We start from the raw sequence: 18,288 nt of genomic DNA on the forward strand, positions 1-18,288 counted from the left end.
CAATGATGTAGGGATTTATACAGTGTTTGCGAACAAAGATACACAGAAAGGAAACAAGAATGTAGGGATTTATACAGTGTTTGCGAACAAAGATACACAGAAAGGAAACAATGATGTAGGGATTTACACAGTGTTTGCGAACAACGATACACAGAAAGGAAACAATGATGTAGGGATTTACACAGTGTTTGCGAACAAAGATACACAGAAAGGAAACAATGATGTAGGGATTTACACAGTGTTTGCGAACAAAGATACACAGAAAGGAAACTATGATGTAAGGATTTATACAGTGTTTGCGAACAAAGATACACAGAAAGGAAACACTGATGTAGGGATTTATACAGTGAATTCCAAAACAAAGGAGATAACTGTCGACGTGAAAATCGACAACAAATCTGTTGAAATGGAAGTGGACACAGGATCTGCTCTCTCGATTATTCCGATGAAGGAATTTGATCAAATGTTTCCGAATCGTAAGCTTGATTTAACAGTCGTTATTTTGAGAACATTTTCTGGTCAGAAATTTAAACCACTAGGTGTAACCGCCGTAAATGTAAACTATAACGATCAAAGTGAAGTATTGTCGCTGTATGTCGTACAAAAAGGAGGAGGAATATTATTTGGAAGAGACTGGTTACGAAAAATCAGACTAGACTGGAGCAAAATCAACAAAGTAAGTGTTGACAATGTTAATGAGAAAACAAAAGAACTGCTTGCTCATAATGCATCCGTATTTATTGACAACATCGGTTGTGTGAATGGAATTAAAGGAAATTTAATTATGAAAGATAATGTTAAACCCGTGTTCATGAAGGCGCGACCGATACCGTATGCACTAAGACCGAAAGTTGAACAGGAGCTTGATCGTCTTGAAGAGGAAGTGCCAACTAGTGAATGGTCAACGCCTAGTGTGCCTGTAGTGAAGAAGTCAGGAGGCGTCAGAATTTGTGGCGTTTTTGAGGTCACAATAAATCAGCAGCTTCAAGTGGATCAATATCCTTTACCTAGAATTGACGATATCTTTGCTTCGTTATCTGGAGGTGAAAAATATTCGAAAATAGATTTAAGACAGGCATATGTATAGCTCGAGATGAAAGAGGAATCAAAGAAGTACTTGACTATACATACGCATAGAGAACTTTATCAGTACAACCGAATGTTATTCGGTGTAGCTTCCACACCTGCAATCTGGCAGAGAACCATTGACTAAATACTTCAAGGGTTGACAGGAGTTCAATGCATATTAGATGAAATGGTTATAACCGGTAAAAATGACCGAGAACATTAAGGGAACCTCGAGAAAGTTATCAAGCGATTAGAGATGTACAACCTTTCAGTTAATAAGGACAAGTGCAAGTTTTTCAAAGATGATATCGAGTTTTGTGGACATAAAATAGATAAGCATGGCTTACACAAAACAGAGGATAAAATCAAAGCGATTTTGGACACACCAGAACAACAAAATGTTACCCAGGTACGTTCAATTCTCGAATTAATGAATTACTACCATAAATTCCTACCAAATATCTCATCAGTTGTGCGTCCATTACACAGACTGTTAGAAAAATATGCCAAATGGAATTGGAATGAAGAATGTAAGGTATCATTTAAGAGGGCCAAAGATTTAGTAACATCTGAGCAGGTTCTATGTCATTATGACCCAGAACTTCCTATTCGATTAGCGTGTGACACTTCTCCATTTGGATAAGGGGTAGTTCTGTCACATAAAATGCAAGATGGAACGGAGCCTCCTATTGCATTTGCGTCAAGGTCACTTAATAAAGCAGAAAGAAACTACAGTCAAATCGACAAAGAAGCTCTAGGTATAATTTTCGGCGTTAAAAAGTTTCATACGTATCTGTATGGTCGTAAATTTACACTGATTACAGACCATATGCCGCTTGTGTCAATATTCAATCCGACAAAGGGAATTTCTACCACTTCATCAGCACGTTTACAGAGATATGCGTTGTTTTTAAGTGGATATACATATGACATCGAGTACAAAAACACTAACAAGCACTCGAACGCAGATGCGCTTTCGAGAATACCACAGGAATCTACAGAAGCAGATGGTAAGGAATTTGATGCAGTTGACGTTTTCATGTTAAAGCAGCTAGAACATTTAAGCTAAACAAACAACAACATTAGACGAGAAACTTTGCGTGAAAAGATCTTATCAAGAGTCTATGAATTAGTACAAAAAGGTTGGACGGTCAATGATGATATTGACTTGAAACCGTATTTCAACCGGAAAAACGAACTGTCAATCATAGTAGGGTGCCCAGTATCGAAATAGACGTCTAGTTAACGTGTTTAAGTTGACAGATAACATACGGCTATATTTATATGCAAACGATTGGAAAATCATTATATTTGTTAATCACGAATGTCGTCGTATGCTGCCGTGGTCACGTTTTTCAAAATTTTGTGGTTTCTTAGGGTACCCACAGATACCTCATCATACAGACCATCTTCAACACGAAAAATAAAGTTATTGCTTTCTGTGTTATTTGTTCAAATGCTACTTATCATTTAGCTTAAAAATTAAATTTATCATATAACGAAAGCTGAAAAGATTTATATTATTCAAGTATAAGTATTTCATGATTTTTGTAAGGCTATTTTTTTAGCTGAAATTTACCACATTTTGAACAAAAGAAAATTTATTACATGTTACTTTCATGGGATTTTTACTCTGATTACATCAATAACACATGGTTCATATGTGTGACAAATATCTTTTGTGTAATGTTAATCGGTGAGAAGAAAAAAGCAATTTAAAACATAAATTTAGTGATAATTCTGCCTTGTTTCAAACACGCCTTTTCTCGTGCCGTTAATCGTTTTGTAGCTTACACTACCAGGTCATTAACTAGGACCATTGTCACTAATTTTATTTATATTTCAGCTTGTTGTATGGTCAAATTGTATATTTGGAATAGTCCAGTTAGTTTGAAGATCGTTGTTTTGTAATTGAAAATATTTTTTGTTGGGATTTATACCTTCAATTTTTTTTTCATAGATAGTTTTGTTATAATTGGAATATACAAATCAAATCCTTCGATCACGTTTCAGACCCGGAATATGGCACACATTTACAGTCCTGTTAAACTATGTCCATCAATCCAGACACAAATTAGACATGAAAAACAATGGGATAAGTGTGTTATATGTCAGTGTTTTTCTACTGAATTGCTTATTAATAAGCGAGGAATAAGCACAAACAAAAGCTTTATCGAGGCTACGGGGGCACGGAAAGATTTGAGTTTATTGCATGATGCTTCAGACCTAGACCATTTTTGTACTGATGATAACAAAATGTTGTAGCATCATTCTTGCTACAAATCGTACACTAGCAGACACAACAAAGTTTTTTTAAAGCTGAATCAAGTTCTTATTCGTCTGTTATTAGCATCATGATAGATCAACAGTTACTATGATACACGATGGAGTCATATTCTAGCTAGCACTTCCAAGGCCCCTCAATCAGCACAGAAAGAGTATTTAGGTTTTAATAATCATTATGTTGTACGCCCGATGTAGTAGATACTCGCATGATTTTACATAATTATGCATGCTTTTCATGAAGACAAAGAGATGGGTTGGAAAGGAATCAAGGGTAGTATAATAAGGAAGTCACAAGATATAGATGGTATAATCTTATGCGTTCCTTACATCCACTCCATGCAGCATACACAGGAGCTATGGTTTCAAACAGACATTATAACTTGTATATAAGATTTTCGCATCTATATAGATATAGGAAGATGTGGTGTGGGTGTCAATGAGACAACTCTTCATCCAAATAACAATTTAAAAAGTTAACCATTATAGGTCAATGTACGGCCTTCAACACGGAGCCTTGGCTCACACCGAACAACAAGCTATAAAGGGCCCAAAAATTACTAGTATAAAACCATTCAAACGGGAAAAACTACGGTCTAATCGATATAAAAAAATAAGAGAAACACGTATAAGTTACATAAACAAACGATCACTACTGTATACCTGTCCACAAAATATGTAATAGTCTCAGGTTTGTCATCTGTAACTTTCTACCACGCTGTTACATGTACATGATGCGATACAACGTATTGGACCCTGTTTAGGATTAGTAATCGCACTGTTTTTTTAGTCTTGAAGGACAACCCAGATGATTTCACCGATTTGTCAAACCTTTCTTATTGTAACTTCGCTGAACCTATAGATGCAGATCAAAAGCTAAATAATTTGAGCGTAAAGTTGGCTACAATTTAAAATTTCTCCCTTGTCAAACTTGCGAATCTACTTTTAAATAATATGTAATAAGAGTTTCACTCCAGACGTAAATGTGATGTCTTCCCATGTAGCAGAACTATCTTAACATTCTCCTCTTCAGAATGGACAATGAATTGTTCCTTTCTATCTCGAAGGTCATATGTCATCTGAATTGCTGCAAGATTTAGTTTCTACTTGTAAGAGGAATTCTGTGTTTTCAAAGGGTTGCATTTGCTTCGAACAAAATCTATCATGTATAGATGTATGCCCATGTCAGGCAAATGACATATGTCAAGATATAAATACTCGTGTGGTTGTAGTTAGACACATTGATGACGACGAAGATGACGAAGATGACGATGTATAAGATTTTATTTTTTCTGTATGAGTATCTTATAAATCATTGTTAGCTATCGAATGAAATAACGCAGTCCATCATATTTTCTAAATAATAAAATAAAACATCTACTCAATTTTGAAATCGTGGGAAATATAATAATAATCTATCTAGTGGGGAAAGATATGTATTAAAACAAATAATAATAAAAAAAACCTACTATATGTTCTTTGACGTTGGTCAGGGAACTACAGGAGACCATAGAATGTAGTGTAGGTAAAACTAGCCATGATCATAATTTTCTGTTTGCATTTCTTTTTCGTGTTTTTGCCATACTAAAGTCTGCTTGTCTTCATTTTATAAGTTTTTAATGTTCCTTTGGTTTCTCACATCTATTGTGTTTGCAATTGTTTGTAAAACACATCGGTGCTATATATAACCCTCTCCCTTATTATATTTTTGGAATACTTATAAACATTATAGCCAATTGTTGCTCATTTGGTCATCTGTATAAGTAGGATTGGTTTTACCTGTTTCTAGTCACATGTTTTGTTTTCAAAACTTTTACCCCTCCACCTTTGTCTCTGTTTGCAGAAATTTGTACTTCTTTAAAGCAAAGCTATACATAGAGCTTTATATTCAACCAAATTCGACGTTAATTTCGAAACAAATCATTTATGTATACTCTTTAACACCCAATAACAGAAAGTTGATTTTTTCCTAAAAATTGACGAACACCTTACTATCAAAAGACGTGAAAATCACAATTATTTTTTAGACAAATGATTAAAGTTAAGATCTTAAAAACATCTTTAGATGATACTTGTACCGAATTAAATACAAAAAAAATCAAATTTAGAAATGGAAATAGGTCAATGTCACTGTTATTTAACAGCTTTTTGAAAATTTCAAATTTGCACCCTATTTGCAAAAAAGTCAATCTAAAGTCATTTTTGGCGATAAAAATATAAAACAAGTTCTAAATGTAGATAAAAAAGATATTTTTCTATAAATTGTTTGTTTTTATTTTGCTCAAAACAAATATGTGTAGGAGAAACAAGCTATCTAAATGTGACTGTGCATTTTTCTTGATTCTTTGCTTTGACCTTCGACCCTGATTAAAAAAAAACGTGACCACGGCAGACAACGACGACAACGCTATTTCGATGAGGCTTGTTCTCCTCTTTCCAACGATATAAAATATAGCCGTATGTTATTCCGTTAAGGCTAATCGATAAAATTTGTTGATTGGGCACCCTACTGTCAGTCAAGGTTGTTTGCAGTGGGGAATACGTACTATTGTTCCGACAAAATTTAGACAGCAAACTTTTAAACTGATACATTCTGCGCATCCACGAGTAGTGAAAATAAAATTATTGGCAAGGAGCTACGTATGGTGGCCACGTATTGATTCTGAGATAGAATCACTAGCAAAAAGTTGTTCCGGATGTCAAAAGCACCATCGTAACCCGAAACAGTCACCACTTCATCAATGGAAGTGGTCGTCAAGTCCGTGGAAACGAATACATATTGACTTTGCTGGACCATTTATTGATCACATGTTCTTGATTGTCATTGATGCTCATTCTAAATGACCTGAAGTTATACCGATGAAAAGTACCACTAGACAATTAGAGTTTTAAGGACTATATTTGCGAAAGCAGGATTGCCAGAACAAATAGTAAGTGATAACGGACCACAATTCGTATCTGCAGATTTTCAAACATTTACAAATGAATAAAATAACGCATATAAAGAACGCACCTTACCATCCTGCAACAAACGGACTCGCAGAACGTTTTGTTCAGACTTTCAAACAGAGCTTAAAGGCAATGCAAGGAGAAAATGCAGATTTGAATAAGAAACTAGCTTTTGGCATATCGCAATACTCCCCATACTACAACGAATGAAACACCTGCTAAGTTATTTATGGGTAGAAATTTACGAAACAGACTTGACTTAATTAAATCAGATATCAATAGACAAGTTCAAGACAAGCAGATGAAAATTGCAATTAAACCGATAAAGAGACTATGCGACAATTTACCGAGGGAGAAACAGTAGCCGTACGTGATTACCGTGGACCAAATCAATGGACAAGTGGACTTGTAACCAAACGTGAAGGACCGTTAAATTATCAGGTAGAAGTTTCGCCAAACAGTATATGGAAACGTCATGCCGACCAAATACGAAACTCAGACTTTAACGATAAACAGGGAGAAGAAATTCAAAATGACAAAACAGTTGAAATAGAGATAATTCCGGATGAATCAACTGAGCAACCGGCACAAGATCTACAACTGAAACAACAAGACAACGAACTACCTTTGTCAGAACCAATTCAGAGAAGATATCCGTTGAGAACCAGAAAGCCGGTTACTAAGTTAAATTTGTAAAAATGGTTGTAGTGCCGTAAGGGTAAGTAATAATTCCCTTTGCAACCTATGCTAGGCGTGATTGTGTGCGCGAGAAAACGAATGTTTTTCTATTGCAATCACTGTAGGGATAAATATTTTGAATGCATGATATTAGTGTTTTTTGTAGTTAACGTTTTTATTTACACATAGACAGTAATTATTTTCTTTCATTCATTCTTTCCACACGTGCTTTATACAACTGATTTTTATCAATGACCTTATCATTTGCATTCTATTATTTTACTATGGAATTAAAAAATTAGAAGGGAGGAAATGTTATGTCTAATTGAAACTGACGATATAAACTATTAAAGTTACTACGAATTGTTATCAAATGAACTGTAATCTCTAAAGTGATGAAAACCATATGGCACCGTCTAGACCGTTACCTACCACAGTTTTCGCGATATATAATATGTTTACTTGCTTGATTATTTTAGTGTAGAATAAAATGCTAATCTAAACAGAAAGCCTTCTACCTCAATAATGTTATACTTAGTAATACCTAACAGTGTTGTTTATATTCGTCAACGTGTTAAAACTGTGTTGATTTCATACTTTTTTTTAGATCTTGCATGATTTTGAAATTATATTTTATCTTTTAAGCAATTCATTTCGATCATTACATCAGAAGTATTTTACCATTTCGTCGTACTTTTAACTTCAGTAAAATTTCTCAAACGTGTGTATGACGATTTTTGCGAAAATGCATAAAGTTATAAAAACGGTAGATATAGATGATGAACTAGAACTACTAAATTAACTTACAATATTTAATGAGGCGACGAACCGATTAGAAATAAATTTATAAGTATACCCAAAGACTTGCTCAGTCGGATTTATATTTTATTATAATACTGCTACATTGACAACACCACTTAAGTTAACTGCATCTTTTGTCGACACGATTCAGCACAAAACATAGGAGGCGTTACTTCAGCGGCTCTTTATTTATCTTTATTTATATTTTATTCTAATGTAGACAAAATGTCATTCGGAAACTGGTTTTGTGTATATATATATTTGCATCATTAAAATATTTTCCAGAAGGTCAATTATGTATGTTAAGATAGCTCTTATACTATCATGTTTTCTAAAAGCGTACCCAAAAATAATGTCAACCAATTCATTCTATACTGATATATCAATTTAACATTAGATAAAAAAATTAATGTGATTTATATTAAGCTTCTTTTTGCCTGTGCAATTTTAGAGGAAATAAATCTTAATTATGTAGCGTTAGTGAAACAGTTACGTACAATGGTTTGTTGAAGCAACACTATCGTGTGTTATAAACATGGAACATATCCACATAATCTTTATACCAAGTTGTAGCTAAAAATCCTCCAAATACTTTTTTTGGTGATTGATAAAACAAGTGTTGACATTTAAGGCATATATGAATAATTTTCAAAAGTTCGATAACGGCTCCCTGTTAGTATTACGGTTGGTACGGTAGCATCTCGGGAAACCTATATCGGGCGTCACCTAAATATTTTGTCTTCTGCAATTATTTGTAGATCTTGGCCTGATAATCGTTCCTCTTGACCAAAATTATGTCTATCTTTGATATCTTTAAATAATATCCAATGTCGAAAAAAAAATTGGAAACAATTATCAAGTAAAAGCATTAACTCGTTTAAAAAGTTATCTGACAACTTTTGTATTCATAAGTTTTCAATTTGACTCAGATGAATTCAGAGAACGTTGGCTGTTGATGATTTTATGCTGTTTTATTAAGATTCATTCCGATAAAAGTTTTTTATACCTGAATATTTAATACAAATTATATCAATTTTGATTTCAAATTATAATATCAAATTATTCTCGGAAATGTCACATTTGAATCAAAATTGAATAAAACACCTTGACCATTTTGGCTGTATTTGGCGAAACCTTTTAAAATTTTGGGTTCATAATCCTCTTGAACTTATTCCTTAATTCTACTTTTTTTTATTCGGGCGTTACTTTTGAGTCTTTTGTGATCGATCAAAATACGCATTTGGCGTACAAAATTAGAATCCTGTTATCTATGATGAGTTCACTGAAAAGATATATACGAGCAGTGAGCTTTGACATGAAAATGTTATCATAAGAAGAAACTTAAAAGTATGACTTCCCTTTAAAAAGAAGAGCAACATAAGGTAATCTACATTGTTTTTAAAGGTTAGTCCTTTTTCAAATTATTCAATTGTTACATCGTTCAGTTGCAATCAGGAATACCATATTATCGAGAAATGTATTCTGTCTAATGGTATTGATACTTACAGTTGACTTGCAAACGCGCGTAGACCAATTCGGTGTAATGTCCGTCTGTTATACCATAACAATGTACCCGATTGGAGTGATGTTGTCTGCTTGGTTTTATAGAGAAAGTCACCATGTTACTGTTACTTTCTGCTAATATCTTCCTTATTTCTTTTATATATATGTTTTTGACATCGTATCCTGTGATAGTAGCGCATGATATATTCATCGTCTTTCCTTCTTGTCCATAGATGATATTGTGATCGTCCTGGTCAAGAAATCGCACTTCTACAAATTTTAATATTGAGATATATTACACCAACATATCATACTCAGATCATGTTAGATGCCAAAGCCATCGTTTTACCCCTGCATTGCTTCATCAGATAATTAACTGTTTAAAAAGAGAACGTAGATATAATATTGCAATAACTCAAGCATCAGTCGACGAATAACCGAATGCAAATATATGGCGTCCAAACAACATAAATACAATAAAAAAAGATTAAAAATAAATAATTAAATGTCATACAGTTCCTGAAAAGCCCAGTATTAACAAATCCATAGCTTTCAAAAGTTTGTGTTTAAGCGTTCCTGGTGACGCAAAATCCAAGAAAGTGCTTAATATTTAATTATTACAAAATGCATTGGGTCAGTTTAGCTTGACTATTAGAAATTTGCAAAGCATAAAACTAAAAACTTTATCTGTTGGTATTCCTGGCATGGCCAATCAGCGATGAACACAGGTATGTATTCTCCAACAACCAAAAACAATCAGATCTTTTTAAGCAAATTATTATACATATTATACAATATGGCCCGCTAAAAAGGAGAATATCCAAAATTGTCAACACGAGAAGGTTATGTCAATGAGGTCGAAGCCAGAAGTGAAATAACTTTTAAAGGGTGACAATTTTGAATAGTCATCGAATATAAGGGGCCACAATTGTTTGATTATACCGAACTAACAGTGGAAAGGCATTTCGAACACTTTCTATATCCTTTAAACTTTACATAACAATAACATAGACAAGCTGACGTTTGAATATACATGTGTGTTCTAGAATTTCTAGAATGTACAACAAAGGTAGAATCTTGTTGTAAATTTTTTACCTTATTTTATGTGCATGTCTCTTAGGCATGTTTGTAGACTAAACTTTTATCCTATTTTTATAAACAATAACATTTATTTCAATACATATTGGTAAACTATGTCATTATTACTATTTGCAGATGCACATCCTTTGTATGTATTTCAGGGTTTTTTTTAAGTCAGGAAAATATAACATACTAGTAGTTTTACTTAACACGTGCACTTGTATTGATGGAAAGGCCCGTTAATGGGTGTTAAATGTATCAGTAATATGTGTTTATATAAAAGTGGTATGTAGAAAGTATCATTTGATCTACTTGGTATATACATACGGAAAACAAGTGTGGTTAAAGCTTTAAACGTGTTTTGTTATATCTCAATCTTTAAAGTATAATTGAATATTATTTGCGTTGTGAATCGCCTAAAATGAAATATGAATTAGAAGTTTATAAAAAAAAATTGAATAGAGATTAAATAATGAATTTTCCACCCTCCCTCCTTTGCATTGGTTGTCTTTGGATTTGTGTTCGACAGCTTTTCTGTTTGATGTAATATTTAAAATGTGCAGGGCCGTTCTATCATGGACATTATTACTAAGCCCTCCTATCAAATTTGTACAATGGTAGACAAATGTCACACATTTTATACATGTTTTACTTGTACAAAATGTTAACTTGCACATGAAAAAAGTAAAATCAGAAAAATACTGAACCCTGAAGAAATGTGCGATTTCTTAAATATTATTTTCGTATCAAATCAGGCAAACAAATTAAAATTTGGTAGACATTCCAGCCCATACGCTGTCCCACGCCTGTTTTTAGCAGATCTCTTTAAACATGTTAAAGTCATACAAGGCAAGACATTATCAGGTTTAAAATAATTTTTAAATTTCCTTATTTAAAAATGTTTCGGTACTATTTACTGTGCATATGCATTGGTTTATTTACATGCATTATATTGACAGCGAGATGTTGTTTTCAAGATTGAATCATAACCAATAACGTCTGTGTTTACATTTATAGATTTGTTTAAATAAGTTATTCGCTTAAAATAATTCTCCTTCAGACGAAGGCAACCTACTGAATTAAACTTCAAATGAATGATATTTATTTAGAGGAGCAACACGACGGGTGTCACATAAAGTGCAGGATCTGCTTACCCACTCACACGCTCCTGCGGTTACGGACGGTTTTCGTGGGTTTCGTCTATAGTTTTCATGTTGTGTTTTGTACACTGTTTTGGTTGTTTATTGATTTTGACAATGATATTGTCAGTTTGTTTCCGACTCATGAGTCTTTTATTCTGTTATATAACTATGACAGTGCAATTGTTGTAATAAACAAAAGTACTTACGGGCAACCATGATCTCGATTCGCAAATATACAGAGCATGTATAATTGCCCATGTCAGCTGTTGAAACATTTGCTATCCTTAGTTGCAATTCAAAAGAATCATCAACTGAAAGATATTTACGGGGCCGTACGCGTGATCTGTGAGATACATTATATGTAAACTGTAGATCAATGGTTGACTCTTCAATGTTATAAATCCAATCTTCTGTTTTGAGCTGAAAGTCTACAAAAACATATCAATGATTAATAGAAACATATATTGTAGTTTGAGGAATACACATACTATTATTCAGTATTAATGTAGAGATCTATGTTTAAATAAACACTGATATTTCAATGTATAACATATTAAGCATGACACTTATCACTACTCACCTTTAAAAATTGGGAATGGTCAAAATGTAGGGGGATCAATTTTTGTTTTGAAAAGGGATAATTTTATAAATTCAACATGAGGGATCAACGTGGTTTTTTTTTGGCAAAATTAAACAATTAGAAAAAAATACAAAATAAGATTGTTTTGCAAGTAAAATTGTGTACTGGATACTTTCAAATATTTGCATAGTATCATATTATGTTGTGTGAAGTTTGTCAGCATCCAAGTACTAGTATGAAGATATCTATATTCATATATAAACGATACTCTAAGTAAACCGTTGCGCCATGAGAATATGATACACTTGCCTCAATCAACCTTCAGTAAACCTGTAGCAATATTTGGGGAAAAAAATTTCACTGCCACAATGATTATGTACTTTGCTAAAGCAATTTTTGAAAACGAGAGAGCTGACACTATCGAGAACTGATGACGTAGTGCTCAACATGTCATAAACGTATAAAATTACAAATGCCGTGTTTCACAGGGAAAGTAGCGGGTTTTGGCAAAGTTATAGCAATTATTTATTAGACTCACACAAACAAGCTGTATTTGGGGTATGATTAACTTGTTTGTCATGGTATAGAGAACCGATGACACCAATCATTTAACAGGCTTTTTTCAAAACGGTTGAATAAAACAGGCAGAAGCACGTATATAAAAGAAAATAATTAGACAATAGTGTCAAGGAAATAGACATTTAAACATTCATAGGATCGATATATCATTGAAAAATATAAAACAAAACGAACTATATACACTGATAAGCTATGCACGTCTCATAAAACATAAACATTTGGAAAATAAGTGTGACCTGTACCTCGGGCGCCATTCCGAACGTTTTGAAATAGGAATATCCGTTGCTCTATGGTCCGTTTGGTCAAGATAGTCCATAAGGACCTAAGAGATAGTAATCCGTAGCTACGTTTGAGTTAACTTTAGAAACATTCTATCGATTTAAGTTTAAAAATCTATTCTTCCTCGAATGACTTTTTTGTTTTTTAAAACGACAGATGTGTTGAAGACTTTATGTTTTTCAGGGTTTTTTTACATTTTTTTCTGGAATATATTTGATACGTAACATCAAGTGGAATTATAATGCCGACTCTAAAATACGTATTGGAATATTTTTTGTTTCTTGATCAGTCCTCAGTTGATCTATGTTTTCGTTCTGTTATGGTAGGTAGTAGTGAAATCAAACGGTCATTATTTGACGATGCAATTTACAGTAATAAAGTCATAATTTGTCATTACGTCAAAATCAGATTACGGCAACAGTTGTTATACTTGCCAATAAACTTTTCCTGCAATGAAACAGCGGATGACCCTTGTGTATAGCCTAAATGAAATGCCTCTATTCAACTGTGACGTTTATTGCATTGTTACAGAACAGACGCTGTAGACTGTAGTTGGCATTTAAAAGGTGTACATACAGCTTATTTCAAATGCAATTAATTTGCACATCATATTCTTTGAAGGGACAATCTTATGATCTACTAATCCGTCAAACAATGAAAAATTATTGTTTGGGTCAGCCTTTACTTTCTGTAGAAGAAATCGTAGCTTTAGCATCACCTCTGTTTTCAGAGTTTTCCAGTGTACAACTAAGGAGGTATTAATTTTTAATTTGGTAATTAAGTGTTATGTGATGTCTTCAATATTACAAACAAATTAAACAGATGTTGTTTCTGAAATTATCGTTTTTGTCAAATTTTATTTTCATTCTGAGCTGTGCATAAAGTCTACACGTCTGGTATGTACGTTTGACGCCGGGGTCTTAGCGATGACACCGTACTTATAAGGTTTCAAAAACGACAGTTATGTTTCGCTGAGTTTTCTTGTTGTAAATAGCGTCTTAAATTGAAAATTTGTTAAATTTATAACAAAAAAGGTAAAAATAAAAAAATAGTGAGAACCTATATAACATGTATAATAACACTACCGTTACCAATTGTATTGTTTTGGAAATCGGTTCGAATTCAAATTTACTTAGTTAAAAGTAATACAAAATATATTTGATAAAATTTAAAAAATGCCAGTTTTGTCCCCGAGGGTATCACCAGCCCAGTAGTCAGCATTTGGGTGTTGACATGAATATCAAGAATGTGGTCCTTTTTTTTATTTTCCTGTTTACCGGACTTTATTTGTTTTTGAAAAACTAAGGATTTCCTTATCCCAGGCATATATTACTTTAGCCGTATTTGGCACATCTTTTGGGAATTTAGGATCCGCAATGCTCTTCGACTTTGTACTTGTTTGGCTTTATAAAAAAAAATTAATATGAGCGTCAGTAATGAGTCTTATGTAGACGAAGCGCGCGTTAGGCGTACTAAATAATAATCCTGGTACCTTTGATAACTATTTACAGCACAGGGTCGATGCCACTGCTGGTGGACGTTCGTCCCCGAGCGTATCACCAGTCCAGTAGCCAACATTTCGGCGTTGACATGAATATCAATAATGTGGTCATTTTTATAAATTTCCTGTTTTCCAAACTTTAAATTTTTCGAAAAACTAAGGATTTTCTTATCCCAGGCATATTTTACCTTAGCCGTTTTTTTGGCTCAACTTTTTCGAATTTTTGATCCTCATTGCTCGTCATCTTTGTACTTGATAGGCCTTATGCATATTTTGATATGAGCGTCATCGATGAGTCTTATTAAGACGACACGCGCGTCTGGCGTACTAGATTATAATCCTGTTACCTTGGATAACTATTTACACCACTGGGTCGATGCCACTGCTGGTAAACTTTTCGTCCCTGAGGCTATCAATAGCCTAGTAGTCAACATTTCGGTGTTGACATGAATATCAATAATGTGGTATTTTTTTAATTTCCTGTTTACCAAAAAACTAAGGATTTTCTTATCCCAGGCATAGATTACCTATGCCGTATTTGGCAGAATTTTTTGGAATGTTTTATCCTCAATGCTCTACAACTTTGTACGTGTTTGGCTTTATAAATGTTTTGAAATGAGTGTCACTGATAAGTCTTTTTTAGGCGGAACGCGCGTTTTGCGTACTAAATTTTAATACTGGTACCTTTGATAACTATATTCATGGTTATAGTTAAAAGGAAGAAATAAACTCATTAAAGATACCATGATTAAAAATGTGTACACAAAACGCGTATTTCTTCTTCTAACGACTCAACATTTCAATGAGATGAAGGAAAACTTTTTGTGACCTCTACTTATTATCTACAATTCGCGTTTTCTTCAAATATAAACCCTAACGTAAATCATGTAGATGTAAGTTAAAAATTTCATATTTTCAATATACAAAAACGAACGGACTATATAGTAACATTAACTAAGAAAGAAAAACATTTTTGAGCACATTTTTTCGAATGTCAATAACAAAAAATATCCAAAAACATGTCACTTCTGATATGTAAGGAGGGCTTATAGTTATCATTTAACAATTACATATTGTCACAACAACATAGAAAGCTAAAGACTAAACAACACGAACTCCACCAAAAACTAGGGATGATAGCAGGGGTTCCAGAGGAGTAAGCAAATCCTGCGCCACATGTGGCACCCATCGTGTTGCTTAAGTTATTACAAATCAGGTAATTAGTCTAATTCGGTAAAAGGGTAGGGTATTGTAGTTACGACATAAGGAACATATCTGATATCATCTGTGAAACGTTTATTCCGTAATAGTCAACCAACTCGTGATGGCATCCGTAAAATTTACGAAGGGATGATTTCAACGTCACCATTTGAAACTCCTGGTTTAATAACTTACTGTGTGCTTAGTTTCATGACGGTTTAAAGATCAGGGAGGTCTGACTGTTTTTTAAGCGGTCCCTGGTAGTCCTTTACAACATATTTTTAAAAATGTGCATTATTATTTCATAATAATATAATTTCTTTCACTTGTCAATAAATTGTTCGTGTTTGATCTATTGAATTCGGATTTGGTGTTTGATTCATTTTATCATTTAAGATTGATAAACTAAAAGAATAAAATTTTCTTTGATACAAGGAGTTTATTTAAAGACAACGATACATTACGATTACTAGTATATGTGGTCGGAAATATATTTCTGTTGTTTGTCTTCTTCTTATTTACTTTCATGACGTTTTAACATAGTTATCATTTTAGTTTATTCAGTTTATATTTTTTTTACTGAGAAAATTTAATGTCGAATCGGCTGCTGGCGGTCTGTTGGATATTGCATAACGAGTGTAGTTTCATTTCTTCATTTGGTGATGATGTTTTAAACTACAGTGGAAAATCTCTTTATCAACAGGTAAAGAAAACATTTGAATTATTTACGATTTAAATCCGAAAATTTCTAATAATTCAGATTAAATTGAAAATGAAAATTTTGATCCAAACGACTGAAGTCAATACATATGTTAACACATGAATTCATTCGATAGAATTATTAATACTCGTGATCAGAGTAAAATTGACATTTGTGTTTTCTCAAGCTCCAGGTTCCAAATGGTCGCTTATCTTTGCCGTCACGAAATATCTGTTTTTACACATGACGACAGGTATACTCCAATCGTCGTAACAACAATTTGCCCTTTATTCCTTAAATGCATTTGATCCAAATAAGACTAATCACCGGATTTATACTTCAATGAGCGATACGAAGGGTGTTATATGTAAAGGATCAGGATCTACCTCTCCTTCCGGAGCGTTTGCGATCATCCCTTTTTTTTATTAATGATCTACGTGATGTTTTGATAGATCCTGCATGCCCAGAAATCATAAATATTCTAGTCTTATAGCTTTGTAGATGATTTGTTTTGTAAACAAACGCTCGGGATGAAATTTGAATATCAAGCAAACAAATCAATGGCTTCCATGAACTATTACCTAATTAATCAGACCTGCGATGTTTAAATACTACGACACATGGTTTATTGATAAAATTCATCCGGTACAAAGACGGATGTCAAGTTGGTTCAATATTAGACATTCAAAATTCAAATATTATTAAATTTTTTTGTAGCATTCATTTTCAACATTCAACATTCGATTTCTACATTCAACCTTCAACATTCGATCCATAATTAAACATAAAAAACCATCAACATTCGTTTACAACATTGAAAATTCGTTTTCAACATTCTATTTTCAACATTCAACATTCTTTTTTAACATTCAACATTCGTTTTCAACATTCATTATTCCTTTTCAACATTCAACATTCATTTTCATCTTTCAACTTACGTTTTCAAACTTCAATATTCGTTTTCAACATTCAACATTCGTTTTCAAAATTCAACATTCATTTTCATCTTTTCAACATACGTTTTCAACATTCAACTTTCAATATTCAACATGCAGTTTCAACTTCAACATTCGTTTTCAACCATCAACATTCGTTTTCAACATTGAACATTCGTTTTCAACATTGAACATTCGTTTTCAACATTTTATTTTCATCTTTCAACATTCGTATTCAACATTCAACATTCAACATTCGTTTTTAACATTCAACATTCGTTTTCAACATTCAACATTCGTTTTCATCATTCAAAATTTGTTTTCAACATTCAACATTCGTTTTTTTCAACTTTCAAAATTCAACATTCGTTGTCAACAATCAACATTCGTTTTCAACATTCAATATTCGATTTTCAACATTCAACATATGTTGACAACAATCAACATTCGTTTTCAACATTCAACATTCGTTTATAAGATTCGTTTTCAACATTAAATTTTCATTTTCAACATTCAAACTTCGTTTTGGATTTTCAACTTTCAACGTTCGTTTTCAACATAACACATTCGTTTCAACATTCGATTTTTAACTTCCAACATTCGTTTTTAACATTCAACTTTCTTTTGCAACATTCGATTTACAACTTCCAACATTCGTTTTTAACATTTAATATTCGGTTTCAATATTCAACTGTACTTTTCAACATTCAACATTCGTTTTCATTATTCAACCTTCGTTTTGAATATTCGATTTTCAACATTCAACATTCTTTTGCAACATTCGATTTACAACTTCCAACATTCGTTTTAAACATTCAATATTCGGTTTCAATATTCAACTTTCAACATTCGTTTTCAACATTTTACATTCGTTTTTAATATTCGATTTCAGCTTTCAACATTCGTTTTCAATATTCAACAGACGTTTTTAGCTGCAACATTCGTTTGCAACATTCAACATTCGTTCTCAACATCAAACATTCGTTTTAAACATTCGATTTTCAACATTC

General features: G+C 32.9%; 2 protein-coding genes across 2 annotated transcripts; both read left to right on the top strand.

Annotated features, from left to right (window-relative positions):
* The first annotated feature begins 1,324 nt into the window (after nt 1-1,324).
* LOC134699542 (uncharacterized) lies at nt 1,325-1,711 on the top strand. The gene has a single exon (XM_063561135.1). The coding sequence runs from the start codon at nt 1,325-1,327 to the stop codon at nt 1,709-1,711; it is 387 nt and encodes a 128-aa protein (XP_063417205.1).
* A 4,922-nt stretch (nt 1,712-6,633) lies between these two features.
* LOC134699543 (uncharacterized) lies at nt 6,634-6,996 on the top strand. The gene has a single exon (XM_063561136.1). The coding sequence runs from the start codon at nt 6,634-6,636 to the stop codon at nt 6,994-6,996; it is 363 nt and encodes a 120-aa protein (XP_063417206.1).
* Nucleotides 6,997-18,288: the final 11,292 nt, after the last annotated feature.

Source organism: Mytilus trossulus, unplaced genomic scaffold (assembly GCF_036588685.1).
Source record: "Mytilus trossulus isolate FHL-02 unplaced genomic scaffold, PNRI_Mtr1.1.1.hap1 h1tg000070l__unscaffolded, whole genome shotgun sequence".
NCBI lineage: Eukaryota > Metazoa > Mollusca > Bivalvia > Mytilida > Mytilidae > Mytilus > Mytilus trossulus.

Coding starts and splice junctions, on each gene's coding strand:
- LOC134699542 (XM_063561135.1), top strand. CDS start 1,325: ATGTACAACCTTTCAGTTAATAAGGACAAGTGCAAGTTTTTCAAAGAT.
- LOC134699543 (XM_063561136.1), top strand. CDS start 6,634: ATGCGACAATTTACCGAGGGAGAAACAGTAGCCGTACGTGATTACCGT.